At 46.7% G+C, this 19743-nt stretch overlaps 1 protein-coding gene across 1 annotated transcript in view; it reads right to left on the bottom strand.

Annotated features, from left to right (window-relative positions):
- Positions 1-406: 406 nt before the first annotated feature.
- Positions 407-19743, bottom strand: part of LOC135525337 (E3 ubiquitin-protein ligase RNF220-like) — a 47552-nt gene continuing 28215 nt past the window's right edge. The window contains exons 2-14 of the mRNA XM_064953040.1: positions 16308-16434; positions 16031-16073; positions 15865-15957; positions 15748-15790; positions 8805-8845; positions 7246-7327; positions 6205-6307; positions 5974-6057; positions 5797-5852; positions 4907-4997; positions 1570-1669; positions 790-864; positions 407-560 (exon numbers count right to left, since the gene is read on the bottom strand). Of these exons, the coding sequence (XP_064809112.1) occupies positions 489-560; positions 790-864; positions 1570-1669; positions 4907-4997; positions 5797-5852; positions 5974-6057; positions 6205-6307; positions 7246-7327; positions 8805-8845; positions 15748-15790; positions 15865-15957; positions 16031-16073; positions 16308-16434 (1010 nt within the window). The 3' untranslated portion in view covers positions 407-488. The remainder of the gene's footprint in view (positions 561-789; positions 865-1569; positions 1670-4906; positions 4998-5796; positions 5853-5973; positions 6058-6204; positions 6308-7245; positions 7328-8804; positions 8846-15747; positions 15791-15864; positions 15958-16030; positions 16074-16307; positions 16435-19743) is intronic.

The raw sequence follows: 19743 nt of genomic DNA, 5'->3' as shown, positions 1-19743 counted from the left end.
TTTTCAAAAGTGTATACCGCTTATAGTTTATAGTCCAAAGAGTATCTCAACCTTGTTTTGATCTAAAGCCATTTTAAATAATTATTTCAGTGCCTGAGCACTAAGATGACTAGTTCTTGTCATTTACATATGAATTGTAATGGATTGAGCACAGAGTCCTCCTCTTAGAAATGGCTCACTAAATGATGAGGTGAGCTTGATACAAATGAATGCTATCTAGGTGGGCAAAGCAAAGGTCAAATGTCAAACCTAAAAGGTGAAATGACATGAAGACTGATCATTGTGCAATACCCAGTCATGGGTGCCATTTTATCATGGGGTGGCCCCATACTTGGTTTGGGAGGGGGGGATTAGAGGGCAGGTTAAGGTGCAAAGAAAAGGGTAATCTCTGACAGGCCAGCTGTCCTTACGTCCCCTTCAAAGGTCAAAGGTTAATACTTCAGATGTCCTGCCACCTCAGGGGTCTGTGCTTCTCTGGCCCTGCCCAGTCACAAAAATACCTGTCTCAGGTCCCCAGGAGAAGTGATGGTGTTACATTGTGGACACAGCTTCTTAGCCCCCTGGGACATAAACACAGCAATTTGAGACTGCTTTGGGCTCAACAAACATCTGTATGAAATTTGTGCGCATTACATTGTGTTGTATGAAAAAATCTAATGGGCTGTAACAATCAATCAAACTTTATTGTCCCCTGAGGGAAATGTGGGAAGAAAGCAGGGTTAACGTGATAAAAATACAATAGAGTCATGTGTATTATAGCTTTATAGCATTATTTGACAAACATCTTACCAGAGTGCGGAGCCAACACTCCTCACAGTGGGCATGCCAGCACTGGATGGAGGTGAGGGGTGTTGTGTAAGTGTCCTACAGAGAGCGAGAAAGAGAGGTGGGGAGAGAGAGAGGGGGGGGGGTGGAGACAGAAGATGTAGAGATTGAAAAACGACCCGTATGGATGACATTATAGGGCCTCATGCAGCATCACACAGTTGTATGTTAAATGTATCGATTGCATGAAAGACTGTTGTCAGTAGATGGTGCTAAGTGCCTGTATCGGCTGTGTCAGTGCAGCTGGAGAGGATAGGTGAGACAAGGACCTAGGAGACCTATGATACCTAGCTGTGGGACATTCCACAACAGATCAGATTTAATCAAATGTTCAAAATGTTTCTATTTGTTTGCTTTGGGGCTCCGTTTTACCCATACTGAAATTCAACTATTCATAACTATGTTTACTGATAGGTTGAATGAAAGGTTCTGTGTGGCTCAACGGGTAGAGCATGGCATTTGCAACACCAGGGTTGTGGGTTTGATTCCCATGGGGGACCAGTACAGGAATATGTGTCCACTCTCTACTGTAAGACACTCTGGATACGAATGTAAAATTCTTAAAGGATACACTTCAGTATTTCTATTGAATTAGCTTGATCCCCGTGCAACTATCTATACTCACTAGCCCGGTCCCAGACCTGTTAGCGCTCTTCCCAACTCCATTGCTCAATGTCAAGGTAAACAATGAAAAGGAGTTGGCATGACAGCACAAACAAACTGGGACTCAGGCTATACACTCACCCTACAGATAAGACAGTTGTGTCTGTCTCCTCTGGACAGCTGCTTCTCTAGGTCCCGTATACGACTTCTTAGTGAATCCAACGTCGTCAGCCCAGAGACCCTGAACATGTGCACCACACACACACACACAGAGAGGAGGGGAATTAGGGGGACAGGAGAAGAAGATGCCAGAGAGTTAATCATAAATCATAGACAGATTAAATGATTTGTTGGCCAACATGGACATGGAGCATGACATTTAACTGCACTCACATAGGCAGCATCCACTGTCTCATTCATCATTGGAAGAGGAAGGTGAGCTGAGAGAGTGGAGGGCAAGTAACCCCACACACCACAGGCTCACTACAGGCTCACCACAGGCACACCACAGGCTCACTACAGGCTCAAAGGCATAAAGAGTCGTTCTGTCTGAGTTGAGCTGGACTTATCCCTAACTCGTTCATTGGTTAACTCTTGAGGTTTCTAGGGTCTCCACCGTGCTAGGTAAATCTGATTTGAGTTTTAATTCAGGATATTTCTGGACCAAAGTTCTAAATATATTTAATCTTGATGTTCTGGTGCCGTTACGGCAATTTAAAGTATTGATTGGGGACTTCTTTTTGGAGGATTGTAACTGTTTTGCTGGGTGATTTGTGATGTCTTACTTGTGCTTCCCATGATAGTTTGTGTATAATGTGTATATTATGTTGCATATACAGGACACATATGCAAAAGAGACATAGGTCACATAATTCATATAAATATATATATATATTTACAAAAAAGCTCAGCTATATATTTATTTGATATATTTATTTGATATATATATATATATATAGTGCATTCAGAAAGTATTCAAACCCCTTGACTTTTTCCACATTCTGTTACGTTATAGCCTTATTCTAAAATAGATTAAATTGTTTAATTTTTATTCATTAATCTACACGTAATACCCCATAATGACAAAATAAAAACAGGTTTCTATAAATTTGTGCAAATTTATACAAAATGTAAACTGAAATATCACATTTACATAAATATTTAGACCCTTTACTCAGTACTTTGTTGAAGCACCTTTGGCAGCGATTACAACCTCAAATCTTCTTGTGTTTGACACTACAAGTTTGGCACACCTGTATTTGGGGTGTTTCTCCCATTCTTCTCTGCAGATCTTCTCAAGCGCTTTCAGGTTGGATGGGGAGCGTCGCTGCACAGCCATTTTCAGGTCTCTCCAGAGATGCTCGATCGGGTTCAAGTCCGGATTCTGGCTGGGCCACTCAAGGACACTCAGAGACTTGTCCCGAAGCCACTCCGGCATTGTCTTGGCTGTGTGCTTAGGGTCGTTGTCCTGTTGGAAGGTGAACCTTTGCCCCAGTCTGAGGTCCTGAGCGCTCTGGAGCAGGTTTTCATCAAGGAACTCTGTGTACTTTGTTCCGTTCATCTTTCCCTCGATCCTGACTAGTCTCCCTGCCACCGAAAATCATCCCCACAGCATGATGCTGACACCACCACGCTTCACCATAGGGGTGGTGCCAGGTTTCCTCCAGATGTGATGCTTGGCATTCAAGCCAAAGAGTTCAATCTTGGTTTCATCAGACCAGAAAATCTTGTTTTACATGGTCTGGGAGTCGTTTAGGTGCCTTTTGGCAAACACCAAGCCGGCTGTCGTGCCGTTTACTGAGGAGTGGCTTCCATCTGGCAACTCTACCATGAAGGCCTGATTGGTGGAGTGCTGCAGAGATGGTTGTCCATCTGGAAGGCTCTCCCATCTTCACAGAGGAACTCTGGAGCTCCATCATAGTAACTATCGGGTTCTTGGTCAGCTCCCTGACCAAGGCCCTTCTCTCCCGATTGCTCAGTTTGGCCGGGTGGCCAGCTCTAGGAAGAGTCTGTGTTTCCAAACTTCTTCCATTTAAGAATGATGGAGCCCCTGTGTTCTTGGGGACCTTCTATGCTGCAGACATTTTTTGGTACCCTTCCCCAGATCTGTTCCTCGACACAATCCTGTCTCGGAGCTCTACAGACAATTCCTTCGACCTCATGGCTTGGTTTTTGCTCTGACATACACTGTCAACCGTAGGACCTTATATGGAAAGGTTTGTGCCTTTCCAAATCATGTCCAATCAAATTAATTTTTCACAGGTGGATTCCAATCAAGTTGTAGAAACATTTCAAGGTTGATCAATGGAAACAGGATGGACCTGAACTGTAACAAAATGTGGAAAATGGGTCTCAATATTTACCGAATGCACTGTACATATATATATATACACCATTCAAAAGTTTGGGGTCACTTAGAAATGTCCTCATTTTTGAAAGAAAAGTGCATTTCTGTCGATTAAAATAACATAAAATTGATCAGAAATACAATGTAGACATTGTTAATGTTGTAAATGACTACTGTAGGTGGAGACAGCATATTTTTTATGGAATATTTACATAGGTGTACCAAAGGCCCATTGTTAGCAACCATCACTCCTGTGTTCCAGTGGCATGTTGTGTTAGCTAATCCAAGTTTATAATTTTAAAAGGCTAATTGATCATTAGAAAACCCTTTTACCATTATGTTAGCACAGCTGAAATCTGTTGTACTAGTTAAAGAAGCAATAAAACAGACGGGCGTCTCTGGCGGCTCAGGACAGACGGGCGACTCCGGCGGCTCAGGACTGACGGGCGGACATTTCCATATATTTTTGTTAGCTGAATGTGTGATGTAACTCCGCCAGTCATATTTATGATATAATTTACAAAGATTATACTTTTTTTTTTTAAATTTCCCCCCAAATATACATATTATAATATACCATATTCAATAATGGCCTTTTTCCCTTTATTCAGATTACTCCCTGGATTTTTAACCCCTTGATATTAATGTTGGATCTGATTTTAACAGCTAACATTTAGATGGCAATAATAAATAGATATGCCGATAGTGGACAACCTTGTTTTACTCCTCTTGACAGTTTAATACTTTCTGAGATGTATTCATTATTTAGTATTTTACACCCAGGGTTACTATACTTAACTTTAAACCATTGATTCTCCAAAATTGAAATATTCGAGGCATTATAGATAAATTCCAGTCATACTTTATCAAAAGCTTTTTCAAAGTCAGCTTTGAGTACCAGGCCTGGTTTCCAAGAGTTGTCATAGTTTTCCATTGTTTCCAGTACTTGTCTTACAGTATATTATATCCAATGTATCCAATGTCCGTGTAAAAACAACTCTTTGATTAAGAGGAATAATATGCGAAAACACATTTTTAATTATATTTTTGGAAAGGTTTACAGTATCATGAAGTCAATGGTAATGTAGAACATTTTCACAGCTGACACTTGACGTTTCATTCAGAACTTACATATCAATGTCACTATTTTTACAGGTCCTGTGTAGGGAGGCTATGCTGTTATCCAGTTTGTTGCTCTCTCCATTGCTAGTGGATGGACTTCCTGTAGCAAAAGAGGACTATCATTTTAGATCAGGACATCCACTCTTAATATCCAATTAATGAAGTATGGCGGCAGGTAGCCTAGCGGTTGGAGTATTGGACAAATAACCAAAAGGTTGCTGGTTTGAATCCCCGAGCTGACAAGGATGTCGTAGGGCACTCAGTCTGGCTTTCAACTTACTCTTCAAAGTTGTAAATGGTGGAATGCACAAGGTGTCGTTTCAAAATATGGGTAGTGTATCATTAGAGAACTATGTCTAACTTGTCAGAAATGTCCAGATCAAATGGTCGAAGTCAGTTAATGTTTCTTTAGCTAAGTTCGTTAGCCGTAGATTTTGTTGTAATGTTTGAGTCACTCAAATATGACATGAATAAACATTAGACATGGCAAAATGTATAGATTTGCAAGAAAATGTGCTTCAAAATTGCAAAATTGTATCTGCACCCCACGACAAAAATGTATAGAATTGCAGGAAATAAGCTTTAAAACTACAAAACTGTCTGTCGCCAACAAGAGAGGTATGAACCATTTTTGTCATGAACAGTGCTTGTGACTATAGAAATAGACATGGGGCACAGGATGTTCCCCAATGACTTGAGGGAAAAAGTTTGGGAACCCCTATTGTAGGGTGTCTCAAGGTGTCGCAGGGAGAGTTGGGATATGCAAAAAAAACACATTTCCAATTCACACCTGAGTATTAACACACACATGTACATGAGATTGGACAAATATAAGCACCCAACAAATTATATTATAGGTACTAAATATTAATTAATTAAAACTCAGTAGCTGTTCTCACCCTCATTTGTCCATTTGGAATGTTCCAGAGTTACTCTGTTGGACAGTGTACCACCACTGAGAAACAAAACCAATGACACAGTTAATGCAGACAATGCTAACCACACAGGCATGACGATTTGTTGTGTAGTGATGGAACACAGAAACAGGCCATGGGACTACAGGGTGTGGTGCGTACTTTAAAACCGCCCCCCTCAGTGCTTCCCTGTCCTCCACCTCCCCAGGAACCTTCCCTGAACAGGGGATGTCTGCCCCCGTACATCTGATCACCATGTTAAGGAAACATAAGGACTGCATGCAACCATGTACAATTATATAGTACTGCCATATTGGTGGATCCTTACAATGATGTGGAGAACATAGGATTCATGATTAGATCTTATAAAATCTGATATGTTTTAAAAGATACTGTACTCTTCCATACTGCAGAGTGTCATCTCCATCCACGTCCAGGTCAGTGTCACTGTCACCACGGCCTTCCTTAGACGTGCTGCTGCTCACAAACACCGACCCTGAGGACGTCATAACACTCTGTGACTTATATTCATTTGATATATCTTCACTTTCAATATATATATTCACTCTCCCCATATCTTCACTCTCCCCATATCTTCACTTTCAATATATATATTCACTCTCCCCATCTTCACTCTCCCCATATCTTCACTCTCCCCATATCTTCACTCTCCCCATATCTTCACTCTCCCCATATCTTCACTCTCACCATATCTTCACTTTCAATATATATATTCACTCTCCCCATATCTTCACTCTCCCCATATCTTCACTCTCCCCATATCTTCACTCTCCCCATATCTTCACTCTCCCCATATCTTCACTCTCCCCATATCTTCACTCTCCCCATATCTTCACTCTCCCTATATCTTCACTCTCACCATATCTTCACTGTCACCTAGAACATTCTCACATAGTGGGCAGTGTTAACTGACTATCGAGTGTTAAGGGCAGATGTTTAAGGCCTTTGAGAGGTGAGACTTTTTTTTGCTAATCTGAGGCCATTGAAAGGTGACACTTCCAAATGTGTGGAGTGATTCGTGTCACCTATGCTGTCAAGCCAACTCATTGTCACTCTGTCATTGTTTGGCTTGACATGTACCATATGTCTCCCTTTCAAGGGTTGAAAAATTCCCTAAACTTTCTCCAAATTTACAGGTTTTCCAGACATCCTGGTTGGAAGAGAATACGATTTCTGGAATACCTGAGCATTTTGGGAAAGTTACAAGAAATGTATAACCCTATCGGCAACCCACATAATCAAGGTAGAGCTTTGCTGTTGGTAAGGGAAAGCAAAACAGACTTATAGGTAGGCTAATAGAGTATCCTGTGTTCAGTTCAGGGCCTTTCTAACTGCCACCCAGTCACATTATCCACCCCACTGCACCAGATCCAAGACCCAGTCAGAGGGTCTGGTACGGGGGATGTGTTTTACCTTCACACCCTCCCAGTATGGATGTCATCCGTATCCTCCTCCGCTCACTCCACTCCTCCCCCCCCAGGTCCAACAAAATGTCCTGAAAACACACACAGACACAGGCAGGATGAAGCCATGCAGCCACGCACACACACACCATTTTCCGCACCCTACACACTTTTCTATGAAAATACATATCTTATAGCCCTTGGTTGTTACTGATATATCTCCGAGGCGTAACCTGAGGTACAGTAACCTGAGGTACAGTATCCTGGTGTACAGTAACCTGAGGTACGGTATCCTGGTGTACAGTAACCTGGTGTACAGTATCCTGGTGTACAGTATCCTGGTGTACAGTATCCTGGTGTACAGTAACCTGAGGTACAGTAACCTGAGGTACAGTATCCTGGTGTACAGTAACCTGAGGTACAGTATCCTGGTGTACAGTATCCTGAGGTACAGTATCCTGGTGTACAGTAACCTGAGGTACAGTATCCTGGTGTACAGTAACCTGAGGTACAGTATCCTGAGGTACAGTATCCTGGTGTACAGTAACCTGAGGTACAGTATCCTGAGGTACAGTAACCTGAGGTACAGTATCCTGAGGTACGGTATCCTGAGGTACAGTAACCTGAGGTACAGTATCCTGAGGTACAGTAACCTGAGGTACGGTAAACTGAGGTACGGCAACCTGAGGTACAGTAACCTGAGGTACAGTATCCTGAGGTACGGTATCCTGAGGTACGGTATCCTGAGGTACAGTATCCTGAGGTACAGTATCCTGATGTACGGTATCCTGATGTACGGTATCCTGAGGTACAGTAACCTGAGGTACAGTATCCTGAGGTACGGTATCCTGAGGTACGGTAAACTGAGGTACGGCAACCTGAGGTACAGTAACCTGAGGTACAGTATCCTGAGGTACAGTAACCTGAGGTACAGTATCCTGAGGTACAGTATCCTGGTGTACAGTATCCTGAGGTACAGTATCCTGATGTACAGTATCCTGAGGTACAGTATCCTGAGGTACGGTAAACTGAGGTACGGTAAACTGAGGTACGGCAACCTGAGGTACAGTAACCTGAGGTATGATAACCTGGGGTACAGTAACCTGATGTACAGTAACCTGGGGTACAGTAACCTGGGGAACAGTAACCTAAGGTACGGTAACCTAAGGTACGGTAACCTAGGGTACGGTAACCTAGGGTACGGTAACCTAGGGTACGGTAACCTAAGGTACGGTCTCCTAAGGTACGGTATCCTAAGGTACGGTATCCTAAGGTACGGTACCTTGAGGTACGGTAACCTAAGGTACGGTAATCTGTAAAAGCAGGCCCTTTCCACATGGACACACTGAGCCTAATGGGCAGAAAACAATACCAGGAGTTTAATCACAGGTGGCCACAACATGCTGTTAACCTCTGATTATTTCAGTAGCCGTGTTTCCAGACCAATCCACCTGCTCTATCCATCATCACTCTCTCTAAGACATCCAGTACAGTATACAGTATGAGGAATAGCTAGGCTTGCTGTCATCTACAGTACAATACAACGGCAGTTTCTATTTAGGAACATACCTGGCCCACGTAAGGTCTCCTCTTCAGCTTGCCGATCCTGACTGAAAGAGAACCCACACAAAGAAACAGACAGGGAGCAGAGAGGGTTAGCTAGAATATATCTGTAGAGCTAGGTAATAGCAAGGTAATAGCAATTGGCTGTGCAACTCCCCATTGGGAGTAAATGTACAATACATGGTACTGTAGTGTGTCAGGACCCGGTTACGAACCCGGGTCTCCGGAGTGAGAAACAGTCACTTAACCAACTGAGCCACGAATAGTCGGCAGAACCCAGAAGATGAGGCAGACACAGCAGTACTTGAGACGGTGTATTTAATAAAGTAAAAAGTGAAGTCCTTCAGGAAAACATGTAACTCCACAACCTCAAAAGGAATTCCACAAGAACAAGGTAATCCACAAGGTAATCCTCCAAGACAAAAAGGTAAATCCACAAGGTGGTAGGTATGGCATAAAAAGCCTCAAAAGATACTCAAAAATAAATAAACAAGAACAAAAAACAGAATTCCACAAGAGCGTCCACCGGGATCAACAAGAGTTCACAGAATACTAGGGCTGGGTGCTAACATACAAACACAGAGCAAAGAACTGAGGGAAACTAAGGGTTTAAATACAATCAGGGAAAAACGAGGCACAGGTGCAAATAATAATGGGGATCAAGGTAAAGCAAAAGGTCAAAAAGCACAATGGGGGCATCTAGTGACCAAAAACCGGAACAACCCTGGCAAAATCCTGACAGAATCCCCCCCCCCTAGGAACGGCTCCTGACGTTCCTACCAGCTCTCTCGGGGTGGAGGGCCCTGAACTGACGAATGAGGTCAGGGTCCAGTATGTCTTTGGCAGGAACCCAGGAGCGCTCCTCGGGACCGTAGCCTTCCCAGTCCACCAGATACTGCCAGGACCGCTGCACCCGGCGGGAATCCAGTATCCGATGGACGGTATAAGCCGGCTGGCCTCCAATGACACGAGGCGGAGGGGGAGGTCTGTCTGCCGGGACAAGGGGAGAAAAAACAACAGGTTTTAATAAGGAAATGTGAAACGTGGGATTAATCTTACGGGATCTGGGTAAGTGTAGGCGATAAGAAACTGGGTTAACTCTCCTGGCAACCTTAAAGGGACCGATGTATCTTTGGGACAGCTTGCGAGACTCCACCCGTAGTGGTAAGTCTCTTGTGGAGAGCCAGACTCTCTGGCCGGGGCGCAGGGTAGGCCCGGGACGGCGACGTCTGTTGGCTTGTTGTTGGTACCTCTGTGAGGAACGCATAAGATTAAGACGGGTCTTCCTCCACATAAGCCGACAGCGTCTGACGAACTTCAAGGCTGAAGGCACTCTGACTTCTGCCTCCTGGTCCGGGAACAATGGAGGGGCATAGCCAAACTGACACTCGTGCGGGGACATACCAGTGGAGGAGGAGCGCAAGGTGTTGTGCGCGTATTCGGCCCAAACAATAAAGGACGACCATGTGGACGGGTTGTTACAAGTCATACATCGGAGGGTGGTTTCCAGCTCTTGATTCATCCTCTCTGTTTGGCCGTTGGACTCCGGATGGTACCCTGAAGATAGACTGGCAGAAGCCCTCATGAGTTGGCAGAAGGCCTTCCAAAACCTTGAGGCGAACTGGGGACCTCTGTCAGAAACCATATCTTGAGGAATGCCGAAGACTCGAAACACATGATTAATTACCAACTCAGCCGTTTCCTTGGCAGAAGGTAACTTAGTCAGAGGGACGAACCTGGCCGCCTTTGAGAACCTGTCGATTATGACTAGGATAGTAGTATTGCCATGGGATGGAGGAAGGCCAGTAATAAAGTCCAATGAGATATGTGACCAGGGTCTGTGGGGAACAGGTAAAGGGTGAAGGAGTCCTTGAGGGCGGAGGTGAGAAGATTTGCCCTGGCAGCACACGGGGCAGGCATTGACGAAAGTGGCAACGTCTTCTCTTATGGTAGGCCACCAGAACTTACGCTGGATGAACTCCAAGGTGCGACCTACGCCCGGGTGACAGGTGAGGCGAGAGGAGTGCCCCCACAGAAGGACCTGAGTCCTCACTGCCTTGGGGACAAACAACCGATTGGCAGGACCTCCTTTCGGGTCCGGTTCGATAGCTTGAGCTCGTCTCACGGTATCCTCAACTTGCCACGAGATCGGAGCCACGATCTTAGCAGCAGGAAGGACAGGCATGTCCGTGTCATCTCGAATGGCAGGAGCGTAGACTCGGGACAGGGCATTCGGTTTGAGATTCTTCGACCCAGGCCGATAGGTGAGGATAAACTGGAATCGATTGAAGAAAAGAGACCATCTAGCTTGTCTAGAGTTCAACCGCTTCGCCTGCTGGATATACTCCAGATTTTTGTGGTCCGTAAGCACTTGAAACGGGTGAGAAGCCCCCTCGAGCCAGTGTCTCCATTCCTTCAATGCCATCTTAACCGCTAGGAGTTCACGATCCCCCACATCGTAGTTCCTCTCAGTCGGGGTAAGCCGGTGTGAGAAGAAAGCGCACGGATGAAGCTTCTTGTCTTCACCCCTCTGAGACAGGACAGCTCCAACACCAACCTCTGATGCGTCTACCTCCACCACAAACGGTTCATCCGTAGTCGGTAGTATCAGGATGGGAGCAGAGAGGACGCGCTGCTTGAGTCCTTGGAAGGCCATCTCAGCTTCTCTTCCCCACAAAAACCTTGCATTGCCACCCTTGGTTAAAGCTGAGAGAGGGGCTGCCACCAAGCTGAAGTTCTTGATGAACTTGCGGTAAAAGTTTGTGAAGCCCAGGAAACGCTGAACTTCCTTAACGGATTTGGGAGTGGCCCAATCCGCTACCGCCCCTACCTTCCTGGGGTCCATTTGGACTCGACCGGGTTCCACTACAAATCCCAGGAATTGTACTCGGGATGAATGGAATTCACATTTTTCCGGCTTAACGTACAGATGGCTGTCTAGGAGGCGTTTGAGTACTTGTCTGACATGCTTTGTGTGTTCTTGAAGGGAGCTCGAAAAGATGAGGATGTCATCCAAGTAAACGAAAACAAATATGTTAAGCATATCCCTAAGCACATCGTTTATGAGCGCTTGGAACACCGCTGGGGCGTTGGTCAGGCCGAAGGGCATCACCAAGTATTCATAGTGACCAGTAGGCGTGTTGAAAGCGGTCTTCCACTCGTCACCAGGTCTGATCCGCACAAGATGGTATGCGTTCCGCAGGTCAAGCTTAGTGAAAACAACTGCTTCCTGGAGCAGCTCGAAGGCTGTGGCCATAAGGGGTAGCGGGTAACGGTTACGGACGGTTATGGCATTGAGTCCCCGGTAGTCGATGCAAGGACGTAATCCACCGTCTTTCTTGGCCACAAAGAAAAACCCTGCTCCCGCCGGGGAGGTGGATGGACGCATGAGGCCTGCTTCCAGAGCGTCCTTGATGTAGGTATCCATAGCAGCTCGTTCGGGTGGAGATAGGGAAAAGATCCGACCCCTGGGGGGGCAAGTGCCCGGAAACAGGTCGATGGGGCAATCATAAGGTGTATGGGGTGGTAGCATGGTGGCCCTCTGTTTGCTAAACACCAGTTTGAGGTCATGGTAACACTCGGGAACTCGGGTCAGGTCGATGGATTCTAAAGACTCGGGAGTAGAACTCGGGGAATTCGGGAAAATACAAGTAGCTTGGCACGTAGGACCCCACTGCTTGATAGTGCCCACAGACCAGTCGATATGAGGGTTATGGCTGTGAAGCCAGGGGTATCCAAGGACGAGAGGGAACTCGGAACAGGAGATCAAATGAAAGTTCATCAATTCCTGGTGTTGTGAAACTGAAAGTTTGACATGAGTGACAAGTCCAGATCCCAAAGGGCTTCCATCCAATGTAGTAACCCTCATGGGGTCACTTAGAGGTTCAGAGGGAACGCCATTCTCCTTCGCCCAGACACCATCCATGAAGTTACCTGCGGCTCCAGAGTCTACCAAGGCTTGAAGGTGAAGCTTGTGGTTGTCCCAGCAAAGGGTGACTGGAATGAGCAGACGGGAGTTGGACGGATGGGAGGAGGTTGTGTTTCCCGTTACAGTTCCCCCCCGGTCTGTACGGGACAGAGCGTTTCCCTGGAGCCCGGGACACGTGGAACGGAAATGGCCCGGTTTGCCGCAATATAGACAGCGTCGCTCCCTCATCCGGCGGTCTCTCTCAGCCTGGGAGATGCGTCCAATCTGCATGGGTTCCGGTGGAGCCAGCGAGGATAAAGGTGGGGACTCGGAGCTGGGACTGATAGGGGCTAGAGGTCTACGGTTGAGTTCTCTCTCTCAGACGCTGGTCAATGCGTGAGGCCAACTTGATCAGGGACTCGAGATTGTCCGGTGGTTCCCGAGTGGCCAGATCATCTTGGATAGTGTCGGAAAGGCCTTTCAGAAAGCACACCGTGAGCGCCTCGTTGTTCCAGCCACTCGCTGCTGCCACCGTGCGGAACTGGATGGCATAGTCCGTCACGCTGCGCCGACCTTGGTGGAGAGTCAGGAGCTGTTTGGCTGAGTCAGGACCACTGCTTGGGCCTTGAAACACTCGTTTGAATTCCTCAGCAAAGGCAGAGTAGCTGGCACAGCAGGAACTATGGGCATCCCACACAGCAGTAGCCCAGGCCAGGGCTTTTTCCGACAGCAGGGTGATGATATATGCAATTTTAGACCGGTCGGTGGGAAACCCTTTACAAGCACTTGGATTACCTGAGAACCGTTGGGGAGGTGGAAGACGAGGTTCAGCCAGGGGGTTAACTGCCATGGGTACGTGAATCTGAGGTACTGGGACGGGAACTGTTGCCGGGGTAAGTCGATCAGATATCTGCTTTATGGAAGTCAGCATCTCCGACAGAAGATGAGAATGTCTAGCCATTAAGGCCTCTTGCTGAACCAGGGCGGCTTCGTGGCGTTGGACAGTCTCCTGGTGGTGGGACAGCATGGCAACAAGGTCCTGGGAACTGGCTGCCTCTGGGTTCATTTTTGGCTCTGTGTTTCTGTCAGGACCCGGTTACGAACCCGGGTCTCCGGAGTGAGAAACAGTCACTTAACCAACTGAGCCAGGAATAGTCGGCAGAACCCAGAAGATGAGGCAGACACAGCAGTACTTGAGACGGTGTATTTAATAAAGTAAAAAGTGAAGTCCTTCAGGAAAACATGTAACTCCACAACCTCAAAAGGAATTCCACAAGAACAAGGTAATCCACAAGGTAATCCTCCAAGACAAAAGGTAAATCCACAAGGTGGTAGGTATGGCATAAAAAGCCTCAAAAGATACTCAAAAATAAATAAACAAGAACAAAAAACAGAATTCCACAAGAGCGTCCACCGGGATCAACAAGAGTTCACAGAATACTAGGGCTGGGTGCTAACATACAAACACAGAGCAAAGAACTGAGGGAAACTAAGGGTTTAAATACAATCAGGGTAAACGAGGCACAGGTGCAAATAATAATGGGGATCAAGGGAAAGCAAAAGGTCAAAAAGCACAATGGGGGCATCTAGTGACCAAAAACCGGAACAACCCTGGCCAAATCCTGACATAGTGTAGACACAGCCATGCAGTAAGACCCAAAGGAAGGAGTTAAAGTTGAAGGATGTTGCTTCTGCTTTGTGACAATGGGCAAAATGTGACAGAGTTCTTGGCTACTGTGTATAAAAACAGACCGGAATACACACACACACACACACACACACACACACACACACACACACACACACACACACACACACACACACAAACACTGACTGCATCCTGCCTGTGTTGTTCCTGACTGCATCCTGCCTGTGTTGTTCCTGACTGCATCCTGCCTGTGTTGTTCCTGACTGCATCCTGCCTGTGTTGTTCCTGACTGCATCCTGCCTGTGTTGTTCCTGACTGCATCCTGCCTGTGTTGTTCCTGACTGCATCCTGCCTGTGTTGTTCCTGACTGCATCCTGCCTGTGTTGTTCCTGACTGCATCCTGCCTGTGTTGTTCCTGACTGCATCCTGCCTGTGTTGTTCCTGACTGCATCCTGCCTGTGTTGTTCCTGACTGCATCCTGCCTGTGTTGTTCCTGACTGCATCCTGCCTGTGTTGTTCCTGACTGCATACAGAGGAGAGTGTAGTTTCCTCAACAAAACCAACACACACTGGAGAGATAGAGGAAGAGGAATGGTATGTTTCTCTACTGGCTACTGGACAAGGCACTGATACAAGAGTAGCTACTAGGTTAAACACGATGTGCAAAGGTAAGATACACAGGTAAGATACGAAGGTAAGATACACAGGTAAGATACATACACACATGCTGTGCACAGATAAGATACGGCGAACTATCAGCAGACTACAACCTACAAGGTATGAAATAATTTTATCTTGTGTCAAATTCATTGATAGTTTTATGGTAGAACATCCTCCTAAGTCTGTTCCCCGAAATATATAACGTATAAACTAAATAGTCAGTGAGCGTAGTCTGTGATAATGGGTGGGAAAAGTACTCAATATAAGTATTGGGGTGTACAAGGTCGCCCATATAGTGTCTTGTGTCGCTTACCAATTCTTTTGCAGTCTGGGGTTAGATGACTTCTGTTGTGGGGACTTAAAGGAGCGGGTTTGGCGTAGCACCAATCATCCACTGTTAACATATCAAGAGGTTAAAGGTCAAGGGTTAGTAGATCCTCTCCTGGGTGCGAGGTCAAAAGGTACCGTGCTCTCAGTGACAGGAGTCACAGGGGTCACAGTCAGGCTAGTTTATCATTTTGAATGATCTTCAATGCAGTTGAGGGGGGATAGAAGCTCCCATTTTCATTCCTCCCTTGAAAATGTCCTCCATAATATATCGTAGCTGTAGATAGGCCTTTGAATGTCATTTTACAGTCAATTAATCCAATGCAAAAGCAATAACCCAACTAACCCACCCATCTGAACAAACAGCAGATCTGTCTTTGAAATCGGATGTATTTCTGAACACATACCATTCAGTCTTGCTTGTCTGTTTGTCCTCACACGCAGAAACGTCTGTGGAAAAAGGAGAGTTGAAGAACCTTCAAAGAAGTGTGTTTGTGTGTGTGTCTTTGTAGTAAAGAACCTACCTGGTATCTGTCTGTGTGGGGCTCTTCAGGAGGGCAGGAGAGAGAGGTGGGGGACCCACCCTCACATTTAATGTGCAGAGATATTGAGAGGGTCTGTGGACAGAGGACAGGGACAGAGTCAAAGAAAGATGTGTATGTGTTTGCGTGTGTGTGTGTTATTATTTACCTTAGTAGCTCCGAATGGATGGTTCCTCTGCACTGAATTAGTACTGTTGAAAGAGGAAACACTTAAAGGGGGTCAGGAAATTAATACTACAATATTCACACTGTTTATTGTTGTTTAGTGTTGTTGTTATTTATTGTTATTTGTTGTTTAGTGTTGTTTGTTTTTAATTGTTGTTTAGTGTTGTTATTTGTTGTTTTTATTGTTGTGTGTGTGTGTGTGTGATTTGTAACTGTGTCAGTCTGCTATTCTCCTGCTCAGATCTGTTCTATACGCCTACCTGATTTGTAACTGTGCCAGTCTGCCCATCTCCTGCTCCATGTGCTCCTGTAGCTCACCTGGTGGTAACACAGCATGGCACACTGGACACACTGGGGGCAGGGAGTCATACAGGACATTACCCTTACCTACTGACACAGAGAGGGGCTAGGAGTCATACAGGACATTACCCTTACCTACTGACACAGGGAGGGGCTGGGAGTCATACAGGACATTACCCTTACCTACTGACACAGGGAGGGGCAGGGAGTCATACAGGACATTACCCTTACCTACTGACACAGGGAGGGGCTGGGAGTCATACAGGACATTACCCTTACCTACTGACACAGAGAGGGGCTGGGAGTCATACAGGACATTACCCTTACCTACTGACACAGAGAGGGGCTGGGAGTCATACAGGACATTACCCTTACCTACTGACACAGAGAGGGGCTAGGAGTCATACAGGACATTACCCTTACCTACTGACACAGGGAGGGGCTGGGAGTCATACAGGACATTACCCTTACCTACTGACACAGGGAGGGGCAGGGAGTCATACAGGACATTACCCTTACCTACTGACACAGGGAGGGGCTGGGAGTCATACAGGACATTACCCTTACCTACTGACACAGAGAGGGGCTAGGAGTCATACAGGACATTACCCTTACCTACTGACACAGAGAGGGGCTAGGAGTCATACAGGACATTACCCTTACCTACTGACACAGGGAGGGGCTGGGAGTCATACAGGACATTACCCTTACCTACTGACACAGAGAGGGGCTAGGAGTCATACAGGACATTACCCTTACCTACTGACACAGAGAGGGGCTAGGAGTCATACAGGACATTACCCTTACCTACTGACACAGAGAGGGGCTAGGAGTCATACAGGACATTACCCTTACCTACTGACACAGGGAGGGGCTGGGAGTCATACAGGACATTACCCTTACCTACTGACACAGAGAGGGGCTAGGAGTCATACAGGACATTACCCTTACCTACTGACACAGAGAGGGGCTAGGAGTCATACAGGACATTACCCTTACCTACTGACACAGGGAGGGGCTGGGAGTCATACAGGACATTACCCTTACCTACTGACACAGAGAGGGGCTAGGAGTCATACAGGACATTACCCTTACCTACTGACACAGAGAGGGGCTAGGAGTCATACAGGACATTACCCTTACCTACTGACACAGAGAGGGGCTGGGAGTCATACAGGACATTACCCTTACCTACTGACACAGAGAGGGGCTGGGAGTCATACAGGACATTACCCTTACCTACTGACACAGAGAGGGGCTAGGAGTCATACAGGACATTACCCTTACCTACTGACACAGGGAGGGGCTGGGAGTCATACAGGACATTACCCTTACCTACTGACACAGAGAGGGGCTGGGAGTCATACAGGACATTACCCTTACCTACTGACACAGGGAGGGGCTGGGAGTCATACAGGACATTACCCTTACCTACTGACACAGGGAGGGGCTGGGAGTCATACAGGACATTACCCTTACCTACTGACACAGAGAGGGGCTGGGAGTCATACAGGACATTACCCTTACCTACTGACACAGAGAGGGGCTAGGAGTCATACAGGACATTACCCTTACCTACTGACACAGGGAGGGGCTGGGAGTCATACAGGACATTACCCTTACCTACTGACACAGAGAGGGGCTGGGAGTCATACAGGACATTACCCTTACCTACTGACACAGGGAGGGGCTGGGAGTCATACAGGACATTACCCTTACCTACTGACACAGGGAGGGGCTGGGAGTCATACAGGACATTACCCTTACCTACTGACACAGGGAGGGGCTGGGAGTCATACAGGACATTACCCTTACCTACTGACACAGAGAGGGGCTAGGAGTCATACAGGACATTACCCTTACCTACTGACACAGGGAGGGGCTGGGAGTCATACAGGACATTACCCTTACCTACTGACACAGAGAGGGGCTGGGAGTCATACAGGACATTACCCTTACCTACTGACACAGGGAGGGGCTGGGAGTCATACAGGACATTACCCTTACCTACTGACACAGGGAGGGGCTGGGAGTCATACAGGACATTACCCTTACCTACTGACACAGGGAGGGGCTGGGAGTCATACAGGACATTACCCTTACCTACTGACACAGGGAGGGGCTGGGAGTCATACAGGACATTACCCTTACCTACTGACACAGGGAGGGGCTGGGAGTCATACAGGACATTACCCTTACCTACTGACACAGAGAGGGGCTGGGAGTCATACAGGACATTACCCTTACCTACTGACACAGAGAGGGGCTAGGAGTCATACAGGACATTACCCTTACCTACTGACACAGGGAGGGGCTGGGAGTCATACAGGACATTACCCTTACCTACTGACACAGAGAGGGGCTGGGAGTCATACAGGACATTACCCTTACCTACTGACACAGGGAGGGGCTGGGAGTCATACAGGACATTACCCTTACCTACTGACACAGGGAGGGGCTGGGAGTCATACAGGACATTACCCTTACCTACTGACACAGGGAGGGGCTGGGAGTCATACAGGACATTACCCTTACCTACTGACACAGAGAGGGTGGAAAAGCTGAGTAAGGAGGGGAGAGTTTCATTAGAATTGTCTGTGTCAAGTAAATATATGGTTTGCACGCACACACACACACCCCACACCCCCTCACACTCAGCACCACCCTGTCAGTGAGCCTGCATCATAGCCTGTCAATGGGAACATTAGCCAGGCCCACCTGGCCCATTGGGTTTCCCTTCTGGATTATTGCCATAAGCAGACAGCTAGGATGGGAGGTATGCTAAATAAACATTTCACCAGGTAGATGAGGTCATGTACTCCTGAAAGCCATCAATCACATGTCGAGAAGTAAGACCATCTGTCTACATCATATCTCTCTCTGTATCTCGACACAATCAGACAAGAACCTCGTCATGTAGCCAACGATGACGGACTACACAGCATGGTCAATATCAGTGACGTAAAGAGAAATGAATACATTTGAGACACGAATAAAAGCAAAGGCTCATTAGCCTACTCATCACCATTAAAAACACTGAAACAGTTCAAGTATCACAGGTCTACACTAGCTATTTCTATCCTGAGAGCCTAGGGACCCCGAAGCGTGAAGTCTAGTACCCCACTGTCTCTTCTGTCCTCAGGAAGCTATTGTCCAGCACACCAGCCACACTCATAAAGGCCAAGAGACATGGGTTGCAGCATGCTGCGAGCCGGTTGGCATCCCCTCTAACATCAGCTGAGTTATGAGCGACTAATGAGGACCCAAATAGGGACAAAATGGCTGCTAAATAACACATGGCAGCAAATCGCAAAAAGACGCTCAGTGTCCTTGGGGAAGAGACAGGTCGTTCCGTGTTCCTCGCAGGTGTTTTGCATCCCCCATCGAAGCCTTAAT

Source organism: Oncorhynchus masou, chromosome 31 (assembly GCF_036934945.1).
Source record: "Oncorhynchus masou masou isolate Uvic2021 chromosome 31, UVic_Omas_1.1, whole genome shotgun sequence".
NCBI classification, from domain to species: Eukaryota; Metazoa; Chordata; class Actinopteri; order Salmoniformes; family Salmonidae; genus Oncorhynchus; species Oncorhynchus masou.
This window is presented reverse-complemented; position numbering and strand designations above follow the sequence as displayed.